The sequence below is a fragment of the Bacillus rossius genome, chromosome 11, assembly GCF_032445375.1.
Source record: "Bacillus rossius redtenbacheri isolate Brsri chromosome 11, Brsri_v3, whole genome shotgun sequence".
Lineage (NCBI taxonomy): Eukaryota > Metazoa > Arthropoda > Insecta > Phasmatodea > Bacillidae > Bacillus > Bacillus rossius.
This window is the reverse complement of record NC_086338.1, coordinates 26,778,032-26,804,805: the sequence shown is the minus strand read 5'-3', so window position 1 is coordinate 26,804,805 and position 26,774 is coordinate 26,778,032. Positions and strand designations below refer to the sequence as shown.

Genomic DNA, 26,774 nt, shown 5'->3' with positions numbered 1-26,774 from the left:
GTTTGCCTTGCCTCTGCAAAATTGTTCCACTCACTTTCCTTTTGCATTCCCCATTGCAATGCATCACCTGCCAATTTTGATACAAACAATTCTACTTGCTGTTCATCTGAACCCTTTAAATATCCAAAAACCTTTTCACACTTTGTGATGAACTGTATTGGGGTTGACCCTCTGTCATCCCCATAGAATTTTGGTACGCTTTTCTCAAAAATGTTAACTTCGTCAACAGTAAGCACTGTACTCCTAATCCCTCCCCTAGAATCTCCCCGTATTTTTCCCAAATTTTCTTCTACTTTTTTCAAACACTCCTGCCCAACCTCGTCTCGAAACTTTTCAAATTGGTTACCAATCCTCCTATTTTCCATCAAAACCTTTTCAATGTTAACCTCAAACTTGCTTTTGACATCCTCATATTTCTCTTTCATTTAATAAAATACCCCGGGCATTCGCATTTGCTTTACCATGTACTTCAATAAGCTCATTGTGGTCCCTATCCATGCTAATTTGAACCTGACTGATATTTTCCTGTAATGCCGATATTTTTTCTCCATGTTCTTGTATATTATGTTTAATTATTCCTACACTTTCCTTTACACTGCCCACCTCCCCATTACAGCTTTCTAGGCCAGTCTGTAAGTTATCAATTACCAACTCACATTTCTCGACCCTCTGTGTACAATTGTAAATTTTTTCGTTTACTTCCGTTTGTACTTTATTAAGTTTGGCCTCTGTATTCCCTAACTCCTGCCGTACCTGGTTAAAGATTTCATCTTTCACCTGTGACATTTCCTGTTTTAATTCCTGCTGTCCCTGTTCCATTTTTTGTTGTACCTGTTCAGTTTTATTTGCCATTTTCTGCTGCCCCTGTTTCATTTCCTGTTGTAATTCCTGCTGTCCCTGTTTCATTTCCTGTTGTAATTCCTGCTGTCCCTGTTTCATTTCCTGTTGACATGTAAAACCCTGTTCAATTTTTTGTGTCATTCCTTGCATCATTTCCATTAATTTCTGTAGCATATCTGACCCCCCCATAACCTCAATTGGGCTACTTATTGTGCGGGATCCCATATCCTGACCTAGTTCGGCAGGATGTTCCATGTTTACAGGTTCTTCCTGCCGACATGAAAAATCTTGCTCTATTGGTTCAATATCAAGGTTCGGATCTGAATGATTTGAATTCTCAGGATTTTCTAAAAATCCTATGAAGTTGGTAGTTTCACTGCTACTGGTACTCATGTTTCTACCAATAACCAACAATTCTGCATATCAAACATAACACACATACAAAACACTACAACAATACTGAAACACTAATTACACAATTCTTTACATTATATTGCTCCTTTCACTTGCTGTTTCCGGCGATTCATCCCTCGATGTCCCACGAAGCTTGGTTCTGCAATCCCGCGATGAGGCAGGCCTGAAGTCCCACGGCGCCCTGGGTCGCTCTGTCCCGCGATGTCCCGCTTTCCGCCGTCTCTCTGGAACACTTCACTCGCTGCAACAGCTCGTAGACACTCGTCGCGGAGAAAAACCGCCTTCGCCGCTCAGCTGCGCAGATAATTCTGGAAACACTTTGCCGTTTTCTTCTAAACTGTTCACTATTTGTCGTAGATTGTTGTTATTTGAGGTTATCGTAGTCGCAAACTTGTTTTGAGAATGTTTATATTTTTTATTTACTGCCGAAAATGTTCGTCTTAATCTCAGGGTCGTGTCCAAATTCAAGCCCCACGTTGGGCGCCAATTGTAACGGTTCGTTACTTACAAAAATAAAAAGATTCAAAGCGTCGATTTTAGTTGTTTTATTCTTTGAATTTATAATGCACAAAACGAATCCAATGTTTCATTCACTCGTTTCATTCATACATCTACCCGTCGAAAATTGCCCGCAGTTCACTTGATGAGATTTAAATAATAAAATAATAACGTCGATTAAGTCCTTCAATAAGGAAACTATCCGAAATATGTGCGGCCTAGAAACCGGCCAAAACCTACCGAAAAACAGCGAGCCGCCGAAACGCGGCCTCGCCTGGCAGCGATCGACAGACGACTGGTGAACTCTTGCCACACTCTCCTCCACGCAGGGAGTAGACGTCACATGACCTCACCGACCAATCACATGCACGCTTCTTTCATGCTACAGATACAAGCCAATCACAGAACAAGTTACAACACATGGAAAAACCTTGTACACACAGAACTCTGGGCTTCCCCTGATCTATCTCTTTTCAATTTTACATCGAAATCGGGGACTCCCATTCTCGTTCTCTCTCCCACACCGTGAGACAGCAGTTATCACTCGGTTCCCATGCAGGGGGGAAATTACCGTCTTTATCTCGGTTGGCGGGAAGCACTGTTCCTTTCTCACTTACACTTACAGGCCTTGTTTGCCTCTCTTTCTAACCATCACACCAGCCCAGACACAGTCCCGTGATTTATAATTATATTACAATACGTTAATAAAATTTAAGAACTGCAATCATAATACAAATTACTTTACAACATTAAAATCATTTAGAAATATCCTGAAAAAGTAGGCCTAAACAGGTAACAATCTGGTACAACGGCTCATTTGTGAATAATTTCATAAAAAATAGTAATGATTAAAAACGTCTGTTAAAATACAAAATACCTTCTTAAAACACATAGCAAGCGAAAATAACATATATTAATAGCCATAACGTCTGATTATACTGTCTCATAACATACACACCACTCTAAAAACATTGATTCATTTATATTTACCTATACAAAAAAGAAGTTTAGCTAAAAGAAAATTATTTAATTAGGAGGGCAGGGTTCTGCAATGCTACAATGGTCAACAAACAAGTCCTAGAGGACTCACAATCAAATCCCCGGTCAACAGCAAACAGGCTCAACAAATAACCCGGAAAGCCAGCCAAAAGCTTCTGAGTGAAAGAATTGTCGCATATCACTGCCAAAAATCACATTTGAACAATGAAATTTCGGCACTACAGCTTGAAATTCAGTCTACTCTCAATACTAAAGATTTCAATTGCATCTATCAGTCCATCACGAATCTTGTCCAAAAGAGGTCTCTACAGTGCAAAGAGAAGCAAAAAGATAAATTAGCCAAACTGACGAGTATCGTGAATAAAAAAACACATCCCACAACACAGACCATCAACACTGTCGTTAATTCATCTTCAAGAAAGCTGTCCAATAGCGAGGAAAATGTTTTACAAAAAGGCCTCAATTTCAGCATTGCTCCACGACACATTCCTGCACTTGACATAGTTTCATCTGTTGAGAGTGCAATATACAAACTTCCTGTCGCCAAAAAGATGAATTTCGTTGGAATGTGCGTACAGCAATCACCTCAGCTGGTCCGCCTAAACAGAATCTGCCGCCTGATGAACTCAAGGCCATCAAAACTCTGAAATCCGACCATACCATTGTAATCCTCCCAGCCGATAAGGGTCGTGCTACAGTCATACTTGACAAATCAGACTATGAGCAAAAAATTACTGATTTGATTACCACAGATCAATATACAAAACTGGTAAAAGATCCCACAGCCAACATTGAAAGAAAAGTGTACCAAACTCTAAAAAAACATCAGAATCACATCCCAGAAAAAACTAGATCAGAACTGACACCACACAGCAGTAAAGCACCCCACATTTACGGTCTTCCAAAGATTCATAAACCCGACATGCCTCTGCGCCCGATCATCAGTTGCTGTAATTCCCCATGCCAGAAACTATCAAAATAGCTAGCAGGACAGACAGATACATTTGTCAAAGATTCTAATCATTTTATTTCTATAGTCAAAACACTGAAAATAGAAAACAACGATACCCTGGTGAGTTTTGATGTCCAAAGCCTCTTCACTAATGTGCCAGTAGCCGAAACACTCAGCATTGTCAAGGCCAAATTGGAAGCTGATCCAACCCTAAAGGACAGAACTATAATACCAATCCCATCCATCATGGAAATGATTACCCTCTGTGTCACCACAACATATTTCCAGTTCAAGGATATTTTCTACAAACAGACCGATGGCATGGCAATGGGCTCTTCTCTTTCACCATTTATGGCCAATATATTTATGGAAAACTTTGAGCAGGAAGCACTTAGCAAAAGTAATAGCCCCCCTAAAATCTGGCTCCGTTATGTGGATGACCCCTTCACTGTCTGGCAACATGGATCTGAAACTCTGGAGGAATTTGTGAACCACCTCAACTCTCTGAGGCCATCAATAAAATTCACATATGAAAAAGAAACCAAAGGTGGTAGCATTCCTTTCCTGGATGTACTAGTCAGCAGAAAAAACAACAGCCTGGAAACTAAAGTATACAGGAAACCTACGCACACAGGCCAATACCTTAATTTTGCATCCAACCATCACAAAACAACAAAAACTGGCATAATTCACACACTTACCAACCGTGCTGAGATTATTTGTTCTAATGAGAAATCTATTGCGGTTGAACACAATCGTATAAAAAAGAACTCATAGCCAATGGTTACCCTGTCAACACCATCAAACAGCATATGAAATCCAACAAAACACTCAAATCCACAGAAACTGAGAAACCTGCAGGAACCCTAGTTATTCCGTATGTTCAAGGGCTTTCAGAAAAAATAAGACGCCTGGGAAACAAATATGGACTTCAAACAGCATTCCGTTCTAAATCTACTATTAAAAGTATTGTTACCAAGGTGAAACCAGCCACAGAAAAATTACAAACTCACAACTGTGTGTATCAGATCCCCTGTGAATGTGGCCACATGTACATAGGTGAAACTGGCAGAGCTCTATCCACCCGAATCAAAGAACACAAAAACAACTGCAAGAAGGGTGAAACCCTAAAATCCAGACTTGCTGAACATACATGGGAAAATAGCCACAAAATTCTCTGGGAAGACTCCACACCACTCATACAGGAATCTGATAAAATAAAAAGGAAAATCAAAGAATCAGCCTTCATTATTAGCAATAAAAATATTTTCAGCCCGCAGAGCATTGAATTAAAAAATATGTGGATCGCTTTGATAAAGAGAGAAACATCCCTGCAGCACAAAACAATAGCCAATACTCAACCCACCATAACCAATCCGCTTTAACTACATGGTGCACAGCCAATGGGGAGACAGCTCGTCTGTCATTGGCTGAGCAAGATGTAGCCCTTTCTCTGATAAATACCCTCATTTTCCAGCCCCTTCTCAGTCGCACCTGTGTTTCCCTACCATGTGCGTCCCTGCCTGAGGACGGGAGCAGATAGCAGTTCCCGAAACGTCGCTTGTTTCTGTTTTGGTAAAACTATTGTATTTTTTTTTTGTCTTTTCGTTTTGTCGTGTTTTTGTCTCGTTTCAACTGTTGTGCTGAATTATTTTGGTTTCAATATTTTTGTGTTGTCATCATTTGTGTGTTTTTTTTGTTCACTTAGTACCTTTTTCTTTGTTTTTTTTTTTTGTTTGTTGACCATATTTCTGTTTCGGAATATTTTGTTGTGTTTATATTCTTGTTGACAACAGCAATTGTTTGCTTAATTTTGTGTGTTTTTTGTCTTTCTTGTGTATTTTTATTTATTTTATTTATTAGTTTTTCTTCAACAGAAAAAGTTCTTAGCAATGGCGTATGTCCAAATACTTACATCAAGTCATGCGCTCCCATTGCACAAATCTTTTAAAGATAACCTCTTAGAAATATGTTAGATAAAAATCAAACAAAATGTGTTTATTACGCAAGAAAACTTATTAAAAGGGAAAAAATTAAAAAATATTTTTTCATGAGTTGAATAGTTGAAATGTTCATTAATGTACAGTATTAAAAAAGTCTTAATTAAAATACATAAAGGGAAACAATTACATTAAAAACCTGGAGAAATATAGGATTATATATAGTTTGTAATTGTGTTATACCGAGTAGCTGTTGAGAAAATGTATTTATTTGATGCAGAAATTATTAAATAGGCATTAGTTACAAATAAGAAACTTCAGCATGTGATATTATTTCATTCTGCCATTTGATTTATCTTTATTTTTATAATTTGTGGTGGGATGTGATTAATGGGTGGAACTGCTAAGGCTGGTTGAACGGGTGTCACAGAGGGGCATATGTAGGGAAATACGTCCTACCAGGGAAAGGGCTAGGAATGAAGAAAATATCCCAATAAAAACATTTGTTAACTCCAACTTTGCCGTGCCCTTGAAGGCTTGGGAGGGCAGGCGAGTTGATAGAACAAAGGCAGTTTTTGATTTGACTGCTGAATGGCTGAATCAGCACGGGCCACCGAGATATTTGGTTTCTGTCTATCCTTCCTGACAGCGTATGCCATGGAACAGTGCCGAGATGCGTTAATGGTTTATTACATTTTAAATTTTACGTTCCTTTTCTAATAAGTTTTTATAACTGTAAATCTTTTCTTAAAGACTATAAAAATGTATAAACCTGAGTGATATATTATTTTTAAAATCCTGTCTCCATGAAGAAAATAATTAAACGTCTGCCTCCAGCTGCCTCCCAAATCAGGCTGATGTGCTACGGTATTAATCTTCTGTCGTTACGTTGGGTTCCCGATTATCTATCTAATAATTATAAAAAAACACTAAGTGTTAGGTTTAATTGTTTAAAGAGTGAAGCTGCTGCATTGTATATTAAAATTAAAATATTATCTTATGTTTTTGAGAATAATTAGTTCAAATTGATTAAGAGTCTGAATAGGTGCAGTAACTGTGTGTTAATGAACTAGGAGATGAAAATCAAATTAAACAAGAAATCGTAATTTTTCTTTCAACTTCCATAGTAAAATGTTTGTTTCTAGAAATATTTATTTTTGAAAGATTAAGAGAATCAATTCCTTCAAGAAGTTAGGTGCTGGATTTTTCAGTATTAATAACTTGAGATTTGTTTTACAAAAAATAGTTTATATTATTGCTAATAGAAGTTTTGTTGACAGGTAGACAAAAATCTAATTTAACATAATGTTGAACACGTGAACTTATGGATAGCTTATTTTCTTTGAAAAATTGTTTGAAACACTAACTCCCAACTTGTAAATACCCAGCAGCAATTTATACTTAAATTATATACTAATATCTCTCCAGGAATGTAATGTAATAACAGATGGTGTAGCATAAGGGTGGCTCGTGAAGAAGCATTAACCCCACCGTGGGATATGCTAAAGAAAAATGGTCCTTTATTCTGTGTTTAGTGGAAATAACAACTTCCAGATAATAATGTAAACATTTTAAATACCAGTGTATTCCTCATCAGGTGTTAATGTAGCAAGGTACAATTTTTTTGTAAAACTTGGCTGGAAAATTTTTACAATTGCAAATCATGCATCATTGATGTCTGTTGGGATGATGTACATCTCTACGGCAGTAATAGATGCTAGAGCAAGAGTTGCGGCTCATAACTACCACGCGACCGCAATCATCGTCTGGATTTACTGCCCGCACACAGTTGTATCAAAGTAAAAGTGACATCTATGCTCCTATGTTTGTATCACCTGTTGGTACATAAATATGATATGAATACATATCTGTATAAGAAATGAGAGAGTTTCTCTGTCTGTCTTTTGTGTATAACAGAGACAGAGAAGGAAAACCTTTGGCCAACTAAGAATTTATCAGCACAAGAACATCAAGAACAATCTGTGACGATATTGGGTGCTCCTTTTTTTTCACTCTCAAACCGTGTCCTTTTTCCCATTTGGACTATGGTGTGTGTGTGTATATATGTCTTGTATAACATGAGCATGTGCTTTTACACCGACCCTATATCTTCTGTGGAGTTGTACTGACTGAATCCACCAGTTATGTCCTTGTACAACATGAGGCTCTCGTCAGTGGTGATTTCTCTGTCATGTTTGTACATCATTAATTTTTCATTCCTCATCAGGTGTTAATGTAGCAAGGTACATTTCCTTTTGTAAAAGTAGGCCGGGATTTTTTTAAGATTACAAATCATGCATCATTGATGTCTGTTGGGATGATGTACGTCTCCGCGGCAGTAATAGATGCTAGAGCAAGTGCTGCGGCTCATAACTACCACACGACCGCAATCATCGTCTGGATTTACTGCCCGCACACAGTTGTATCTGTGATTTTGTCTCTGAATAAACAAGTTGAACTTTAGTTATAATCAGAAATATTTAAAAAAAAAAAATATAGAGAATGTAGTGTTTAGAATTTATAAATAACGCATATTTTAAAAATTACAAGTTTATTTTAATAATAATGAAATGACCTCAACAACACTTAAAAGCAACAAAAGATAAAACTGTTATTTTTTTTTTATTGAAATAAGCCAATTTTATGTAGCATACTAGCTTAAAACTGGCGGCTTCACTCGCGCAGTTTCAGATTGTTGCTAAAATCTTAGCATTTAAAAAAAAGTATGGAATGCATCCACCGATGCTTTTTTGTTCAAGATGAAAACTAACTGAAACCCATCATCCAAGCAGAACATTATATCTGAGAGGGCTCACCCTTGTTTATTATGTGAACACATTGTTTGGAACATGAGGGTTGTAAGGTTTGTGTCAAATCATCCATGACAATTATAGACACCCTGCTTTTCTTTGACAAAGTTCTTTCTATACTACATTTAATACTGAGAAAGTACTGGTTTTAAATGTTATAATTTTAACTTGTGAATTGTATGCAAATTTTGTTTGAAAATGGCGGCTAGACAAAAGTTGTGCCTACATTCAAGAAAATTGACAAAACTTCATGCAAATAATGTGTAAAACACTGCTGCAGACCTGCCAACTCTCACGATTTTGGTGTGAGGCTCACTATTTTAAGGTCCATCTCACGCCCTCACGCCAAAATAGTGTTTCCTCACGATTTTTTGGGGCCCCAAGATTTTGTTTGTAAAAGTTACAAAACAAGTTTTACGAAAGCTTACAGTAACGAGTTTCCATCAATACTCGAGTCACGTAAAGGAAGCAATTTTGCGTTTTGTAGCGTGTGCCGTACTGATTTTTCTATCTCGCATATTGGAAAGGGAGACATTGTGAAACATGTTGCTATAAAAAAACACAACTAACACGTGAAGTGTATTGCTTCCAATAAAAAAATTAATTTTGCTGTGAACAGTGATAATAGTGTTACACGAGCAGAATGTTATTTTACATCTTTTTTAGTTGCGGCCCTGCATGATCACTACACAACAGCGCTAAATTATGTTCAACTAAATTAAATCTGCAACCTATAATTTGTTGAAATAAATTTTGAAGCAGAGACCATGTAACATATGTACAGGTATGTCACTTAAATTTAAAGATTCTCATTTGTTGTTTTTTATATCTAACCTGTGTTTATGGGCCTGGAGATTTTTATCGAGGACCTCATGATTTTTTAAATTTGAATGTTGGCAGGTCTGCGGCTGCGTCATCGCAGGTGAGGAGGAGCCATATGTTAATAACTAGATTCGAGTAGTAATGAATAGGGCATATATTTATTAGACTGGTTTTAACACGCCACCAAAATAGTTAGTTTTGTAAAAGCACAAACTTTACTCAAGACAAATTTGAGACATGGAAACGGCACATCTCTAGACTCCCTTTTTTTGTAAAAGTAGGCCGGGATTTTTTTAAGATTACAGATCATGCATCATTGATAGCTGTTGGGATGATGTACATCTCCGCGGCAGTAATAGATGCTAGAGAAAGTGTTGCGGCTCATAACTACCACACGACCGCAATCATCGTTTGGATTTACTGCCCGCACACAGTTGTATCTGTGATTTTGTCTCTGAATAAACAAGTTGAACTTTAGTTATAATGAGAAATATTTTTAAAACAAATATAGAGAATGTAGTGTTTAGAATTTGTAACGTTGCAAGACCCTGCGCTCCTAGCTAAATATTTTTCTTTTATACTATTTTTATGCATGTAAATATTTCTTAAGAAGTCTTTCTAATGATATTTTACCGTTTTTATATATTTTAGGATTGATATTTATCACTTGCTATGTGTTTTAAGAAGGTATTTTGTATTTTATTAGACATTTTTAATCATTACTATTTTTTATGTAATTATTCACAAATGAGCCGTTGTACTAGATTTTTGCCTGTTTAGGCCTACTTTTTCAGGTTTTCCTCAATAAGTTGAATTTTGTCAAGTAATTTGTATTATGATTGCTGTTTTTAATTTTAATTAACGTGTTGTATAATTATAGATCACAGGACTGTGTCTGGGCTGGGGTGATGTGTAGAAAGAGAGAGGCATAAGAGGCCTGTAAGTGGGAGTGAGAAAGAAACAGTGCTTCCCCGCCAACCGAGATAAAGACGGTAATTCCCCCACTGCGTGGGAACTGAGTGATAACTGCTGTCTCACGGTGTGGGAGAGAGAACGAGAATGGGAGTCCCCGATTTTGATGTAAAATTGAAAAGAGACAAATCAAGGGAAGCCCAGAGTTCTGCGTGTATACAGGGTTTTTCATGTATTGTAATTTGTTCTCTGATTGGCTTGTATCTGTAAGCGTGAATGAAGCGTGAGTGTGATTGGTCGGTGAGGTCATGTGACTTATCCTCCCTGCGTGGAGGAGACTGTGGCAGGATTTCACCAGTCGTCCATCGAACGCTGCACAAGTAGGTCGCGTTCGGTGGCTTCTCGCCAAATTATGAAGTAATTTGCTAATAGATCATTTAACGTTGGTGGTCAGAGCCAGGCCAATTATCAAGTTAACCTAATTATTTTTTATATTTCGTTCGGACATAATTAGAAATTGCGACCACCTTCGTCGGCATTTTGGCTCGTGGCGAAATTCGTTTTCGCTGGGTGCGGTCATGTTTAAGGCCGCACTATTTCGTGTACTGGCTGTAAAACATTACTGAAGGACGCTATTTTTTTAGTTAATTCTCATCACGCGAACTGCTGGCATTTTTTGACGGGCAGATGTATGTGGAATGAGTGAGCAACCTCTTTTGGAAGTGTTTGGAATCGTCTGTGCAACATTCTATTTAAAAAAAATAAAAACAACAAAATTACAATGGGCGTTGAACATCTGTTTATTTTTGTATATAACGAACCGTTATAAATTTATAAATAAAGCATATTTTAAAAATTAAAAGTTTATTTTAATAATAATGAAATGACCTCAACAACACTTAAAAGCAACAAAAGATAAAACTGTTATTTTTTTATTGAAATAAGCCAATTTTATGTAGCATACTAGCTTAAAACTCGCGGCTTCACTCCCGCAGTTTCAGAGTGTTTCTCCATCTCAAGCCTCCCTTGTCGACTAATGCTGAGCACAAAGAGTCATGTCGAATTAGTCTGCACACATAAAATGTAAAAACAAATTGGTAAAAATCACTATAGAGAGCTCGTGCTTATAAAAAGTTTATATAACTTTGCTGTTGTCATTATATTGTAGTGATGTTAAAATTGTGTTCCTAACACTCGACAATGGAATTATAAGTAGAGACAGGTGTTTTTGGTGAAAAAATTTGCACAATTTCGTTACTTTTTATGCGATGATTTCGGTATATTTTTCGCTATTTTATCAGTAGTTTCGTCAAAAATTTAGTTGATTTTAAAACTGCAATATGAGATTTATAAATATAAGTTCTACATGAATGTGTTTAATATGTCATTTAAGAGTATAACTACTGTACACAGTTTCATACATAACTTTACCAAATATTTGCACAGAACAAGCAACATTTCAACAACTATGCAGAGCAAACAAAACAAATATATAGATAGATCTATAGATAGCACACATAAAAAATGAAATGAAGGTAAAGTAGGCCAAGCAAAATATTTTGAAACAAAATACTACACTTAACACATAAATAGGATAAAGACAGACAGTATTCCTTCAAGTGACAAAATGAATCTGAACATACACTTAGTCGGACATTGCCAAAGTTAACATCAGTTCCATGTTATTCGCTCAAAGGTTTGTCCTTCGGGCAGACGGCAAGTCCCCAGCGCCTTAAAAAAAAAAATAAAAAATAGTGATGGATAATTAAATTGTGTTGTAAAATTTTTACTGTAACATAATTAAATGTAACTCTCTCATATACAAACCACAAAATAAATACTTTTCTAGACCTATGTATGCCTTTTAAACTCTGTAACCTGTAAGGCCTACCACAATTCCGAGTAGGATAATTCACAAGATGATATTGCACAATTTATACAAACTTTTTTGTTTGCATTGTTTAGGTTTTTAAAAAATGCATATATATATTTACTAGGCCTAAACATATTACAAAGCACAGTACTGGAAACTGTTTTAAAAAATTTACTGACAAAAAAAAGCTCAAGTCCTAACAAAAAACAAATAAGTTACATCTAGTTTTACCTGTGACTAGGTTATATCAACTTTTTCCAATAAGTGCTTTAAAAAACACGACTCGCAGTTATATGAATATTTCAAGAGTAGGTAGGCCTAACAAAATTTATTATCGTAACGTTCTGTTTATCTGCTTAAGAATGCACAAAACTGTTAAAATATCGCATGCTTTAGCACCTACCTGCAATGTACTTTTGCATCCATTGACGAAGTTTTGGATCATCCAGTTTTTCAATCGGGATGTTCGCTTCGATAAAAGCTCGAGTTGACATAATGAACTCATTCTTGTCAAATTTTGCTTGTTTTGCCATCAACAAGGCTGATTCCAGCGAAACTTGCCTTTTTGCACCGGATTGTTGACTTTCCTTGTTTTTCTTATGCGAGGCACTGTTTTTTATGTGTTTCAAGCACGTGTCTTTCCGTTGCCACTCTATTCTAACGTTGCATTACTTGCACATGAGAATTTTTTGCACTTTGTCAAAGACATAGAATCCTTCGCTCGCAAACTCCGCCGCCCTGTCAAATACTGTTGCAACCATTTTAAAATCAACATTTTACAAAAAGGAACAGAGCAAAAATGTTTGATTACATCCACGCCATTTTAACAAACTGTGGCGACTCTGGCGAGGCGATAGCGTGACACGAATACGACTTCCTAGACTATCGAAAGTCATTAACAATCAATTATAATCGACTGCTGTTATCGAGTCATCAAAATGCGGACGTTTAGCTATTTTCAGTGTGTTTTTTCTTAAATTTTTTCGTGATTTCTCTAAGTAATTGATAATTTCGTATTTTTAAGTTTATGTATATTAATTTCGTTAATATTTAGCACATCGCGAAAAACACCTGTCTCTACAATAAAACAAATCAGAAGGAATATCGGTCTTCAGAGTGGCTCCTTTGTTGTCTCACAGTGGTTGGCAGTACAGCACTGATCATCGGTGACCATGTTGCAGGTACTGCCTGTACAGCCGGTGGAAGAACGACACGTGCCAGAGCAATGCAAAGCTGATGCGCAAGCGCGCAGACGCTCTCAAGAAGATAAAATCGCTGATGAAGCGCGTGAGCAAGGAAAACATCAAGCCGGTCGGCCGGCTGCTCGGGAAACTGACCCACTCCTCGCCAGGCTGTGTCTTCGACTACGTGAGTAGTCACTGTCACAAGGGGCAGAGATGGGGGAAGGTTTTTGGAAAGAAAAATAATCGCTTTAACTTCCTTAATAATACACTTATCACATTCATATCAAGTTAATAGATCTCATTAGAGTAATTCCAAACACTTTTGTTGAAATCAATTCTTCATGTGACCAACCATAATTGCAAATATTATTTAAAACTTTTGCCTGAAAAAATTTTTGATACAGCCAACCAGAGTTGTAAAGAGTGGAGAAACAGGGGTTCAGTGATAAAAAAAAATTCATAGCTCTCTTATTAGGTATACTCTCAGATACAGTAAGTCCTCGGTTTACGTCGGGGTTACGTTCCTGAAAACCGCGACGTAAATAGAAACGACGCAAAATGAGCCATGTTTCATGCCACCGGCCGACCACGGCCCAAGGTCGGCCGGAAGCGCTGGCATACAGACGTGACAACGGGCAATTTTATCAGCAAATGACAACCGACAGCGTGGGAAACAAGTCCAACTAGTACTTCTCAGCTTTATAGAATGGTTATTTAACCAGCTGCTTTATTACCTTTATTGATTGAAATATAAAAACAGATATATAGTCGTTTGGAAGACATCTTATGAAGAAAAAATCATAAATTGCAGTGAGCTGATACTGTAGGGCTACTACAAACGCATTTAATCACGATAAAGTTAACAACGGCACGTTTAAAACTCCGGCCAACTCAATGATATCATAGCGACTGAAGTGTAGAGCTGTAGCAAACCGTATGTATTCGTTACTGAGTAACGGGTGCGGCATCTAGTAACGAGTAACGAAACGTTACACACGAATGCATTACGTTACTCGCATTTTTCGTATGTTTTACGCATGCGCGCGCTTATTCGTTACAAAGAACGATGTTTGTTTATTAAGAAAAGTATAATTTGGAAATTCGTCGTCCAAATTTTTTACTGTTTATTAAAGGTATTGTGTGTGTGTAGACAAAGTTTGGGATTGGAACAGAAACAACGTAAGAAAGTATTTTTTACAAATTATAAATATGTATGTTTTTGTTTTTTATTATCGCGTATTTTCACGTTTTTTGTTCTTATCTTAAAAGAGATATTATAATAAAGCTGCTCTAATGAGATTTTATTGTTTCTTGGTTAACAAAAGCTGTTAATTATCAAATACTTTTAATTGTTTATATTCAATTTATTATTATTTACGCGACATACTGTACGCGTACGAAATACGACTCGATTCGTTGCTGTTACATAACATAACATGTTATGCGGTATCAGAAGTAACGAGTAACGATACGAAAGTAACGAGTACTAATTGTTATAGTAACGAATACATACGGGTACACTTTTTTTTAGTTACTTTTACACCTCTACTGAAGTGCCACGGAGTTGGACGAAAAGGGGTAGGAGAAAATGCTGTGTCGTTGCAGGAAGTAGATAACACTTCTACGTGCAGATACGTGGGCGGCCGAGCGGGCGGGCTGGTAGTATTGCATCACCGCGCGGAGAGCAGTGGAGAGCAGCGGAGAGCAGCGGAGAGCAGGAAGCGTCCCTCATGATGTATGATAAGATAAGGCGGTGAACGTGTAGCTTACGCTACATAGCATAAATTAACTACCGAAGGAAACAAAGAATTATAAACTAATTATATACGGTGTTTTGGTTAAAATAAAGATTTACGGTCATTGTAAACGACGTTATTGTGAATCGGCGACAACTTAAATTGAAACATGAGTACTCAAACATTAGCGACGTTAATCCGAAATGACGTAAATCGGTACGACGTAAATAGAGGACTTACTGTATGTAAAAAATTTTAATAATATTCTAAATATTATCTAAAACTTTTGGTTTAAACAATTTTTGTTACTGCTAGGAATGAAAAAACTTGGATAAAATAAATTGAAACGATTGGTGACACCTTAATAATGAAAATGCTCTTTTTAAGTGTGTATCGGATAAAGTATCTGAAACAATAGATCTACGACATTCTTATGAACCGGGTGATGGATTCACTCGAGTACCTGACCAGTCTGTCATACTGCCTGGTGAGTGCCGAGTGTAGATCGTCACTGGTGCGTGTTGTTTGGTAGATGCTCCTGCAGATCCAGATCTACGACAACCTGATCAACCCGGTGGTGGACTCGCTCAAGTACCTGACCAGCCTGTCGTACGACGTGCTGGGCTACTGCTTGGTCGAGTCCCTGGCGTCGGCCGACCGCGAGCGCGTCAAGCACGACGGCACGTCCATCTCCCTGTGGCTGCAGAGCCTGGCCGCCTTCTGCGGCGCCATCTTCAAGAAGTACAACGTGGAGCTGACGGGCCTTCTGCAGTATGTCGCCAACCAGCTCAAGGCCCAGAGGAGGTGCGTGGTCTCACTCCTAGCCGTGTAGCACCATTCCAGCAGACATTCTTGTTCAATTAAGTATGGTTATTGCTAAACACCATACATATATTAAAAGAAAATCTTTCGTTTGTTTGTTTCTATTACAAATCTACAGTTATGCTACAGTTTTCCCCTTAAGGCGATGGTTTCCATACTGGTTGGCAGGTAAAATTTGTTAGCATCGGTCTGGTTGGCTATTGTCGAAACTGATACTGGCATACACTCCAAAAAGTGAATGCTTTTGTCGAAAGGTGGCACTATGGTTATTGCCAAACATCATCCATATAAAACGAAAAGTTTTCGTTTGTTTGTTTCTATTACAAATATACAGTTATGCTACAGTTTTCCCCTTAAGGCAATGGTTTCCATACTGGTTGGCAGGTAAAATTTGTTAGAATCTGTCTGGTTGGCTATTGTCGAAACTGATCCTGGCATACACTCCAAAAAGTTAAAGTTTCCAACGAGAGGTGGCAGTAGCATCGACACTTGGTAAATAAAGGATAGTCATTCAAAAAGAATGTGCTCGAATCAAGTGGCTTGCAGGTAGAAGTCCTGGTTCCTTGAAGGAATGGAAGGGGGTTGGGGATGCAAAATACCTGCTCGTCCCACTCCTCTTCACGCTAGTAGCCTCGCGGGAGACTGGCAATCCTGAGTGACGATACTAAAGGCTTTATTTACCTTATTGTCGTCTCCTATCCAGCATGTGCTCCACGAGACTCAGATGAGATATCTAGAATTATAAAATACATTTAAATCATTTCTGAAATTAATATCTCCAATTGAGAAAATATTTTATTCACTTTATTTACTAATGAATTGATGTCATACGTTTTTATATATTTTTAAAGTCAATTACACTAAAAATTAGCAGAAAATATTAGTAAAAATAGGGTTTTACAAAAACATTTCAGAAGAGAATGTATTTTCACGAGGCTTGTGCCAATGTCAGTTTTTTAGTTTGATTCAAATAAGAATATAAAATTTAATAGTAAGAATAGTATGTATTAGAATACCACTAAAATATTTTCTTCACATCATGTAACATCTGGAAAATTAGACAAATAATACTAAAGTGAAAGTTTGATTAAGTTAGCTACAATAATTATTTAGAAAATATAAATAATGTTTTTTTTTAATATTGCAGTTTCTAATCTAACTTAACCTAACCAACCTTAACTTAACAAACCCATACGAGGATTATGTGAGTGTGACGATTAAGTGATAAAAGAGGGTAAATAATATTTTGTTGTAAAGTTTGAAATGACAAATTGCAGTGTTTTGAATTGTTTACGCAATTTTTTCCATTACTGTTTAGCGAGACAGTAGCAACAAAAATACTTTTAATACTTGTTGCGTGTTTAAAACTTTGCTTATTGTTCATTTTTTGATTATGAAGTCTCATTAAACATAAAAAAAAGGGTATATATATTGCTTAAATGACTTCATCTGAGCAGTGAATGTCGGTATATGACAATCTCACAAAGTTTGTTATATCAAATATTTCTAAGCAAAAAATTTGTTATTTTGATGTGTTAGTATTCGAGGTTGAATCAAATAAATAGTTTAATATTCACATTTAAAAAATTTGATTATTCACACAGGTCTAATTTTAACCTCTTTCATACACATTTTCTGAGTAAAAACTGCAGGTACCTGACATGAAAGTTTTTACCCTTTGCTTAGCAGCAAGAAGGCCGAATCTAAGATTTTAAGTCTGTGAACACAAGAAATCTCAAATTTTAATTTAATCTACTGTTATTAATCAACTAGATAAAAATAAGTACAGTACACTCCCTATTTAACGCGGTTGTCGGGGGACATAACTTTTACCCGCGTTGTTGCATAACCGCGATGTTTCGATGTGACCAAGGTCAAAAGGCATAAAACACCGCCTGTGTTCTAATAGGTCGGCAAGCACGCACAGTATAGACGGCCCGCCTTTGTGCGGACTTTGCATCCGCAGTTTTCACTAAACGCGGGTGAAAAAATAAAAATAATAAATTTTAAAGATAAATATGAAATGTTGAATTTTATTTTTTATTTTTCCGCATGCCGCGCACAGTTTGTCGCACGGCCTACGAGCGCGCCACACGCCGCCATACACACGTGCGGCACACAAGCTGCTGCCAGTCTCGTGGTGTCAGCCACAGTATCTGCTTCGTCTGAGTGTCCGTAACAAAGTAAGTGCAGTGTGTGCGGTTACACACGATTCTGTGGTCAAAGTCTTCTAAATAGAAAGGCCATAGTAATACTTCAAACCGAATATGAATCGCAAAGTACCGAGTTTGATTGACAAAATAAAAATTCTAGATTTACGTACTTACAGATAGCGTGTCTTTTGCAGAAGTATGCAGCAGATACGTGAAAAACGATTCTAGCATTCGTACAATATAAAATAAAGAATCGTCTATCGTGTCAAGTGGTTAAACTTTGTTATCCATGCTTACATTAAATTATAAATTGTCACATGTGGGATACAAAAATTGCGCCAAAATAATTTTAGCGCAATCAGTGGCGCTGTATTAAAAAGTCTGTTAAACATTGTCTTTACTTATTTCACCAAACGCTGTGTCGAGTTGCTGAGTGTGTGTGGCTCGGATCGGCAAGTGTTATATTCCCCAGCCTCTGGTTAAAGGTCGGGAGGCCGCTACACATAAACATATCCGGGGCTTGTTTACTACCTCACGGTAAAAGTGGTACAGTATGGTTCACGTAAGTATTGGACCACTGGGAATTCCTCGGCAAAGATTAAAAATACGCTAGCTGATTTACTTTACTATTTAATGTTAAAACATTATACCAAAGTAAAAAGATGAACGTGTATAATACAACGAATAATATTACGTCTGTAGGTTCAAGTTATAACAAAACATTTATATGTCAACACACGTGAACACGAGAAGTGTGCCGACGGAAATGAGTGAACTACTCAAGGTCACCAGACTTTCCCCCTTTCGGCTTAATCGCCCCTCTCATCACTGGCGCTTATATTCCATTCCGTCTACCCGGGTGTCTTGGTCGCATATTCTCGGCTCGCCTCTCCCCTCCCAGCGCTTGCCGTAAACCAAACCTATCCAAAATTAATCCCCAGCCGAGTCACGCTGGATAATGTCGCTGGACGGTGGGCTTTATCGGGTCCCCTGTCCGATGCTTTATTTGTGGGTTAAAAAAAATGTTAAGAACTAGTGTTTCAGAAAATATCACTGGGCTGGATTGGACCATAATTTGAAAACACTACAAGATAGAGGAATAATGTACGGAGATATCTTGTTTAGAATTTCACTGCGGACATTTTCTACGCCTAGGCTTTTTTCTGCCCGATGCTTAGTTTGTGAGTTACAACGCAAAATTATCCTAATCGGCTGTCAACCATTTATTCCATTGTTATTACTGTAGAACCTCGTTAATCCGTGACGCGCTAATTCGGGAATCGGATAATCCGGGACGATTAAAAAGTGCAGAAAAAAAAAAGAGAAGTAAAAATTGTCAGCGCTTGAAATTAACGTCACGCGGGCCGGCGGCCGGCAACCACTGCAAGCCATCGCGTGGGCCGCCAAACTCTGCAACGCTGTTTGTACCGACCCTTTGTGTCGTCCCCCTTTCAGCTGTCACATTTGTCACTCTTTAAACTTGAGGGGGATGTCCTGACTTCTGCTTCCCATCTCCCTTTGTTTCCACCCGCCAACGCACGGCAGGCGCCTGGCGAGTGACGTGTCTGGCTGGCATTCGGCTGGATTAAGAGGGGGGGGGGGGGGGGGGGGGGGGGGGCTATACAAAATTTATGTGTGCAAGTTCAGCACGATCTTATCTTTCTCTCTTCGGCTGTTGTAAATGACCGTGAACTAATGGCTAGGCAGTGCCGTATTTTTTTAAACCGAGACTAATTCGAAGACGGCCCTTACCATCTGCTGCCAAGGCGCAGTAAGCCTCGGTAGATGTTACGTCACATGACCTTGGCCTACCCAGCTGCACGCCGGTGTCTGAGAAGCTTGACAAGACCTTCCGGGCTTTTAATCGCTAGTCCGTGAAATTCTGTAATCCGTGATTATCTCGGTCCCGACCATCACGAATTAACGAGGTTCTACTGTGTTATTATTATTATTCATTTATGATTGGGGGACATGGTTTGACCCGCGATATACCCGATTCCGCGATCTATCGGGGCGCGGTATACCGGGAGTTTACTGTAACTTCTATTTATATCCTGAAAAATGGGGACCCCACTCGCAATTACCAAGAACTTTTGTATTTGCTTTATAACCTTAACTGGTTTCAAGATACTAAAATTTTGTTTGATTGAAATGCACAATATACGTAATAAGCACCCAAGATGTTTTGGCAAATGCAATCTGCAATAGCAACGTGAACATGAAAAATGCAAACTTGAAATAATTCGAACCTTAATGTTGAAAAAACTCTTCAAGAAATTTGCTGAGTGCTCAAAAATGAAAATATTTAAGTTATGAAAAAAAAAAAAATGTTACTGCCAACCTGTAAATAATTATGTAAATAACTTAATTATTTTGTTTTTACTCTTTCTCCTAAGTAATTTAAAACATGGCATCTTTTGATTTAAACTGATTACCATAAGATAACAAAAAATATTTTCAATGTTCATGTTATGTAATAAGAATACATACTGTTGGTTCTGCACTTCACATTAAAAACTAAGGCTTGGGAAAGAAACAGGTACGTTGCCGAGGCAATGTAAGATAACTGGCCAAAGTGGTTGTTTGGTTGACTGAGGGCTGAGCGAGTGCGCGGACTGGTTGGGGGGCAGGAGCGTGAGTGGCGGGAGCTTGTTGCAGCCTGGACCTGCTGATCCTGAAGGAGATCGTGCAGAAGATGGCGGGAATCGAGGCCGCGGAGGAGATGACGGCGGAGCAGCTGGAGGCCCTGGCAGGGGGCGAGCTACTCAAGGGCGAGGTAGTACAAGTGCAGCTAGGCCGGGTCATGGGGTTAGAAATTTTGAAAATTGCTAATCTATTTCAAAGGAAAAAAAAATTTTTGTGCGCCCAAATCTAGTAATCATAAACTGATACAGGCAGGTAACTCTCGAGGACCACAAAATACAGCAAAATATGGCAACCTTACTGTATTTACCCACAGAAGAGTCGCCCCTGCGTTCAGTATAGGTCTCCCTTTCGCCCCTACTGCAAGACATCCCTGCCTGCGTCCCTTCCTGGCTATGTATTTTTTTTAAACAAGTTCCCTTCCAGAATAGAAAAAGACAGGCAGGAAGCTACCCTCTTCAGTTTCTTTTATAAAATACTAGCACGTACGTTTCAGTTAGGAATAAATTTGTGCGAGAGCTGAAGGAACGTAAGAAGCCCGGCTTTGAAGTGCGGCTTTCGAAGCACCAACAGTGGCTGCAGTTTTGTCATGGAATGTTGAACTTAAAAGCTGAGGAATTTCGCGCTAAAAACAATAGTGTTGGGTCACAGTTTCATTTTAAAAAACCTGTTGAGATAGACACGTGGAGATTGTGCCAGTCCACTGAAATTTACAAATTTAAGGGAGGTGGGGAGAACAGTACCACCACTGCATGGCCACAAGCACTCGCAGAATGTACATACACACAAAGAGTGGAGATGTTTGGAAAATCATCTGGTCCTGGTATGTAAGTTGTCATCTGTGTTTTGAAAAAAACAACAGGTCCAAAACTTTTTTTTTTGGAAAAAAATGAGAAAAAACTTTTCCATTTAACAAATAGTTAATTCTAACTCTGTTGAAAAGACTAGCCTCTAAAGTACTCTTTACAGTCAGTGCATATTAAAAATTAATAATTTTCAAGTAGATCAGGAAATTATTATTATTATTGTTGCTTTCTTTGCCGGGCCAAATTGGAATGTAACGAGGTTGCATTTTTTTGTTTTCCGTTTTTCTCTCGTTCAAACTTCCCCACCATTTGTACAGCAGCTTCAAAATTAAATATAAAAGAAAAGAAAGAAACTATTTACACAAGCTGTTTATCTAAAACTGGTAGGTTTAGAGGCATGTGGAGCCGAGCTGACTGACGGGGTTGTGCGCGCAGGCGGGGTACTTCAGCCAGGTGCGCAACACGAAGAAGCCGTCCCAGCGGCTGAAGGAGACGCTGGGGGAGCACGACCTGGCGGTGGCGCTGTGCCTGCTCATGGCCCAGCAGCGGTACTGCACCGTCTACAAGGAGACGGACCAGAGCCACCTCAAGCTGGTCGGCAAGCTCTACGACCAGGTCCGTGTTCAGGCATTCCTTACGGGTAGATGTTACAATATCTCGCGGTAGTTCAGATGTAGTAGCCACCACGACTGTTTTGTCTAGAGACGTACGAGACTGTAAAATCCAGATAGAACGACAAAATTAATGACGATGCGATTGCAAACAACTCGACTGGCAGCAAGCGTGCACGATAGCACAACTTACCGCCATGATGGTTGAACAACAACTGTTGCTTCATTGCCGGAAGCTGCAGGGCTACCCACCTTGGCAGCAGCCAACTTGAAAAACTTGGCGCTGCTCGCAAGCGGCGCGGGAAGTTCAAAATTCAAATGTTTCAAACACTAAACACTAAATTACACATAATATTTACAAGTCCAAACAACGGCACTCCGTGACATCCCAGCATGAAACCTCACTTTTGGAAATTTTAATTGATTTTCTTTATTACAACAGGTGTGGCAGTGAAATGTGCAAATTTTAAAACCTCTACCAGAGATACAAATTTATTCACAGCGATATGAAAGAATTACAAAATGATTTTACAATTCTTCCAATTTGTGGGGAATGTTTCACTTGAAAAATTACATAATATTACTTGTGTAAGTTTATGAAGTTTAACGTTCAGCCTTGTTATGTAAGCACTGATCACCTTCTTTAATAATCCGATCATTAATCATTAATTTGGTTTTGATTTAAACACTGCTTTAAACATCATATACAATTACAAATTTATGTAAAATCGCAGCGGAATTTGAATTTTTGTACATTTTAGCGTGCCATACTTATAATATTAATTTTACAAACTTGTAGAATCAACCTTAAAATCACTTTGAATACATGTTTATGCCATGTTTTCAATATCATCTTCTGCAGCAATCGATATATCATTCACAGACAGTGGCACTGTTTTTACTGTTGGTGTGTTATTTTATTTTAGCCAAGGGCCATGTCTTCCTAATAAATAAATGGTCGCCTTCGTAGGCTCCTACTAAGAGGGGAAGGGACAGGTAGGCAGCCTTCAGAATCCATACAATCATCAAGTCTCTCAGTCTTTTGCAAACTCATCGTACGAATAGCTGGAAGATCAGGCGTGGCCACCAAAATATTTTACGGCTCCACTTGGACCTCCGCGGCCGCCTGAGGACTAATCTTTGAATTAAAATAAATGCCAAAACTAAAGGTTAAAAGCAGTTCGGTGAAACCAAAGACAATAAATTCCTTAAAACTCACATTAAATATAAAAATATGTGAGCCACCGACAAACGAGATCCCACATGGAAATTTTCGAACAATGGCTAGACATACAGAGCATAGTACAAAACACACACAAAAGTACAAAATGGGGACTTCTCTGAAAAAGCTACCTTCCTATTTGCTGCAAATATATTTTTTTACAACTACTATTATGTGCTTTCTCTCGGTTCTAGCCAACGTCTCTGTGTCTCTCTCTAACACAGGATGATATAACATGTTTTATCATTTTGGCATCCCAGCGTCGAGCGTTACTCACCTGCCTTTGTTTTTTTCTATAATTGAAAAGGGCTGGCCAATGTTCTAGAAACTTAACCAACTGATACTAAATGTAAAAAATTGCCATAGTAGCACATTATTCTTACAAAATATTGGATAACCACTTGTGTGTTTACTAACAAACTAGTTGTTTGATTTCAAACATATATAAAAGTACTTAATCTGATTGCTAGGCTAAAATACTCCTAAACACAATATAAAACTATCTACAAATTAAATAAACACTTAAACTAGGGCATCATGACCTTGAATTACATAATAACCAGCTGTTGTAGTGCTTTATTGAAAATATTGCACCTTACAACTACGTGCATTGGAAAGTTAGGGAGGACGGGTTGTATGAGCACCGTTGAACAACATTAACTCGAGGTTGCTATTTTAACAGTTTTCTTTTCACTTTGTTCATAGTGTAAGGTTTTATTATACAGTTTTAGAAATAAGACCAAAACTGTATACAGCAAAACCCCTTATTTGCACTTTTCATGGGGACAAAGTAAAAAAGTGTAAAAAGCGGGAAAGTGTAAATAAAGGGAAAAGTATAAAAAGGAGTACAGTTTACCTTATTTAGAATTTTTTTCCTTTTGTTTAATAGCACATACTACAATGCAGGTACAAACACACTAACAACAAATTTTACTTTAGTATTTAATCAATTATTAATTTACCACATTTGACAAAAATAAAAAAAGAATGAAAGCCAAAATGTTTTTCTGATTACTTCCTAAAAAATCAATTTGAAATTTTCTTCTGCTTGCTTTTTTGGCTGTTCAAGGAGATTATTTGCCTCTCCAAATTATAAATACAGTTGCAACCGGCAGGGTTTATAACAAATACGGGCTACATACACATTGCTCACAGTAAAAATTTTTTTAAGAAAAGGCCGCAAATTGATGAATATTTACCGTCAATAGCGCGCCAAACGCGGAGAAAGGTCATTGTACTCGGTCAGCTGCTGTAACGACGCGGCGGCGCATGCGCACTCTATGCTCCGCCCAGACTCATGACGCCATCAGCCGCCAACCAATAGATGCGAGCTTAGCGGAAAAAAATATAAGCTCCACCTCCCGTGTACCAATTTTATCCAGTTCTAATACCAGTTTATTGGTATACGCACCAGTTTTCTCGCTGCCGTGACATGTTCAAGTTTACGTTTATCATGATGTCTTGATACCAATAATTAATTATTTACGATCCCCAGAAATAAATGGTTAGTTAAAAAAATATGGCGTCAACTGTACAATACTTCCCAAATTATAAAAGACGTATACGTACAGTTACCAAGACACCGCTCATTTTATCTTGTGAAGTTTATGTCTCGTACCAGTATTTCGGCTAAGTTGTGACAAATACAGTGACAGAACTTACAAGCAGCCATGTTTGTACATTCATGAGTTTACGTTTTTCCCTCGTGCATTTTAGATTGTCTCCTGCTATAATTACTCGTACTTTTACACGCCTAGGCTTAAATTATTACATGTTTAGAAATAAAAGCAACTTTTCATGTTATAAAATATGTATATTTTGCTATTTAAAATGTTCATTGCCTACTAGCTCCACGGTATTTTCTGGTTGTTTATGGTTGTTACATGACGTAAATAGCGGGATTGATTCGATTTTTGAGACGTAATTCGCGGGAAAGTATTGTATTGGACTATATGGGAACCAAACGGGACCTGAAGAATATAGTGCAAATAACGGGAAAACGTAAATAACGGTAACGTAAATAAGGGGTTTCGCTGTACTTATTGACCAGAAAAATCTGTTCAAAGGATCAATTTGTTAAACAATTTTTTTTAATGTCAAGTGTAAAAAAAGTATGTTTATGAAGCAGGAAGTTACAAAGGTTTTCTTTGTGTTTACTGTTAACTAGTGTTGGGCCGATTCCTAAAATATACCGATTCCGATTCCATTTTCGATTCTTAAACTAAAGGGTCGATTCTTCGATCCAATTCCGATTCCTTAATTTTTAGCTGACAATGTTCAACAGAGTAATATACTCAGAAAAAAAAAAGGTTGTTTATGATTTTAAAAATATAATTGCATAATTATATATAATATATATATTATTGATATAATTGTGTTTCATTTTCTGTGCAGAAATTAACATTATATACAGCTTATATAATGTTAAAAAGTATGTTCATTACCATCAAGTTATGCTACCTTGAATTTCTAGCACAATTTGGCCTTTTAACCTTGCATATAGTTAGACGAAACATGTGTTCAAACACTGCCAATAATCAAAGATGTCTTATGACGTATTTTGTAAATAATGTTATAACTTAACCAACTTTTGATACCTTACATTATCAACTCAATTAATTAATTGTAAAAAAAGAGGTTTGTACGTTTAGGTTAAGAATTTTATTTTCAAGCGCAAGTAAATAATGATCCAAATAAAATGACAATATAACCTCGTTGATACATATTTCAAGGGACCATCTCACTTGGTGAAAAGAATAAATCCATCCAGTCTTGCAGTTCTACACAACCGTAAAGAGAAAATAAATTTTCGGTTCTTGACTAAGAACATTCTGTGCATGTTTAGCATCTCAAAATGTCCACATTTTATGTTGAGATTTTCTTACACAAAATAATTAAACTCTTAAAAAAATCGCGTGTTAACATTTAATTCATTTCAAAAATTTATCGGAAACAATTCTGTTAAACACAACTACTTTCAAAAGATTGTTTATGTCTGGTAATAAAAGTTTACGAACGTTTCAGCAGCAATGTTTGGAAACCAGATTAGCCAACTGCCTTTCCAAAATATATCTAATGTAAAAAGAGCATCGCTGAACACGCACAAGAACGCCGATTTACAGCAATTTGGTTATGTTGCTTTTAAACTTATTTTAATATGGTCGCAGTAATCCACTGTCAATTTGGGTAAAATCTCGTTCAAAAATTATTTCATTTAATTCTGTAAAGTTTAAAGTGCAGAGATGTGAAACATCTTAATTTTCACGTTCACGTCACCAAAGATTTGGTTCATGGCCGTATGGTTTACCATGGCCGGTAGCACAAACAAAAAATTAGGTTGTTTACAATGGCAAATGTAGCTGCCATGATCAAGTTGTTAACGTTTACGTTATTTTACTTGCCGTTTACATTTACATAATTTTCTTTAAACATTTATGGTTTTGTCTAGTTATTTTTGAAGGTTTACTATTAAATGCAGTGCTGCTGCAACGTAATTTCCGAAAAATGCTTTCGTTTAAAGCGGGAAAGTAGATACTG

General features: G+C 37.5%; 1 protein-coding gene across 2 annotated transcripts in view; it reads left to right on the top strand.

The window, feature by feature from the left end:
* LOC134536715 (THO complex subunit 2) overlaps nucleotides 1–26,774 on the top strand; it is a 188,786-nt gene that overhangs the window by 56,512 nt on the left and 105,500 nt on the right. For both annotated transcript variants that reach the window (XM_063376592.1, XM_063376591.1), the window contains exons 12-15: nucleotides 13,242–13,428; nucleotides 15,513–15,784; nucleotides 20,614–20,731; nucleotides 21,840–22,019. In XM_063376592.1, coding sequence (XP_063232662.1) covers nucleotides 13,242–13,428; nucleotides 15,513–15,784; nucleotides 20,614–20,731; nucleotides 21,840–22,019 — 757 coding nt within the window. The remainder of the gene's footprint in view (nucleotides 1–13,241; nucleotides 13,429–15,512; nucleotides 15,785–20,613; nucleotides 20,732–21,839; nucleotides 22,020–26,774) is intronic.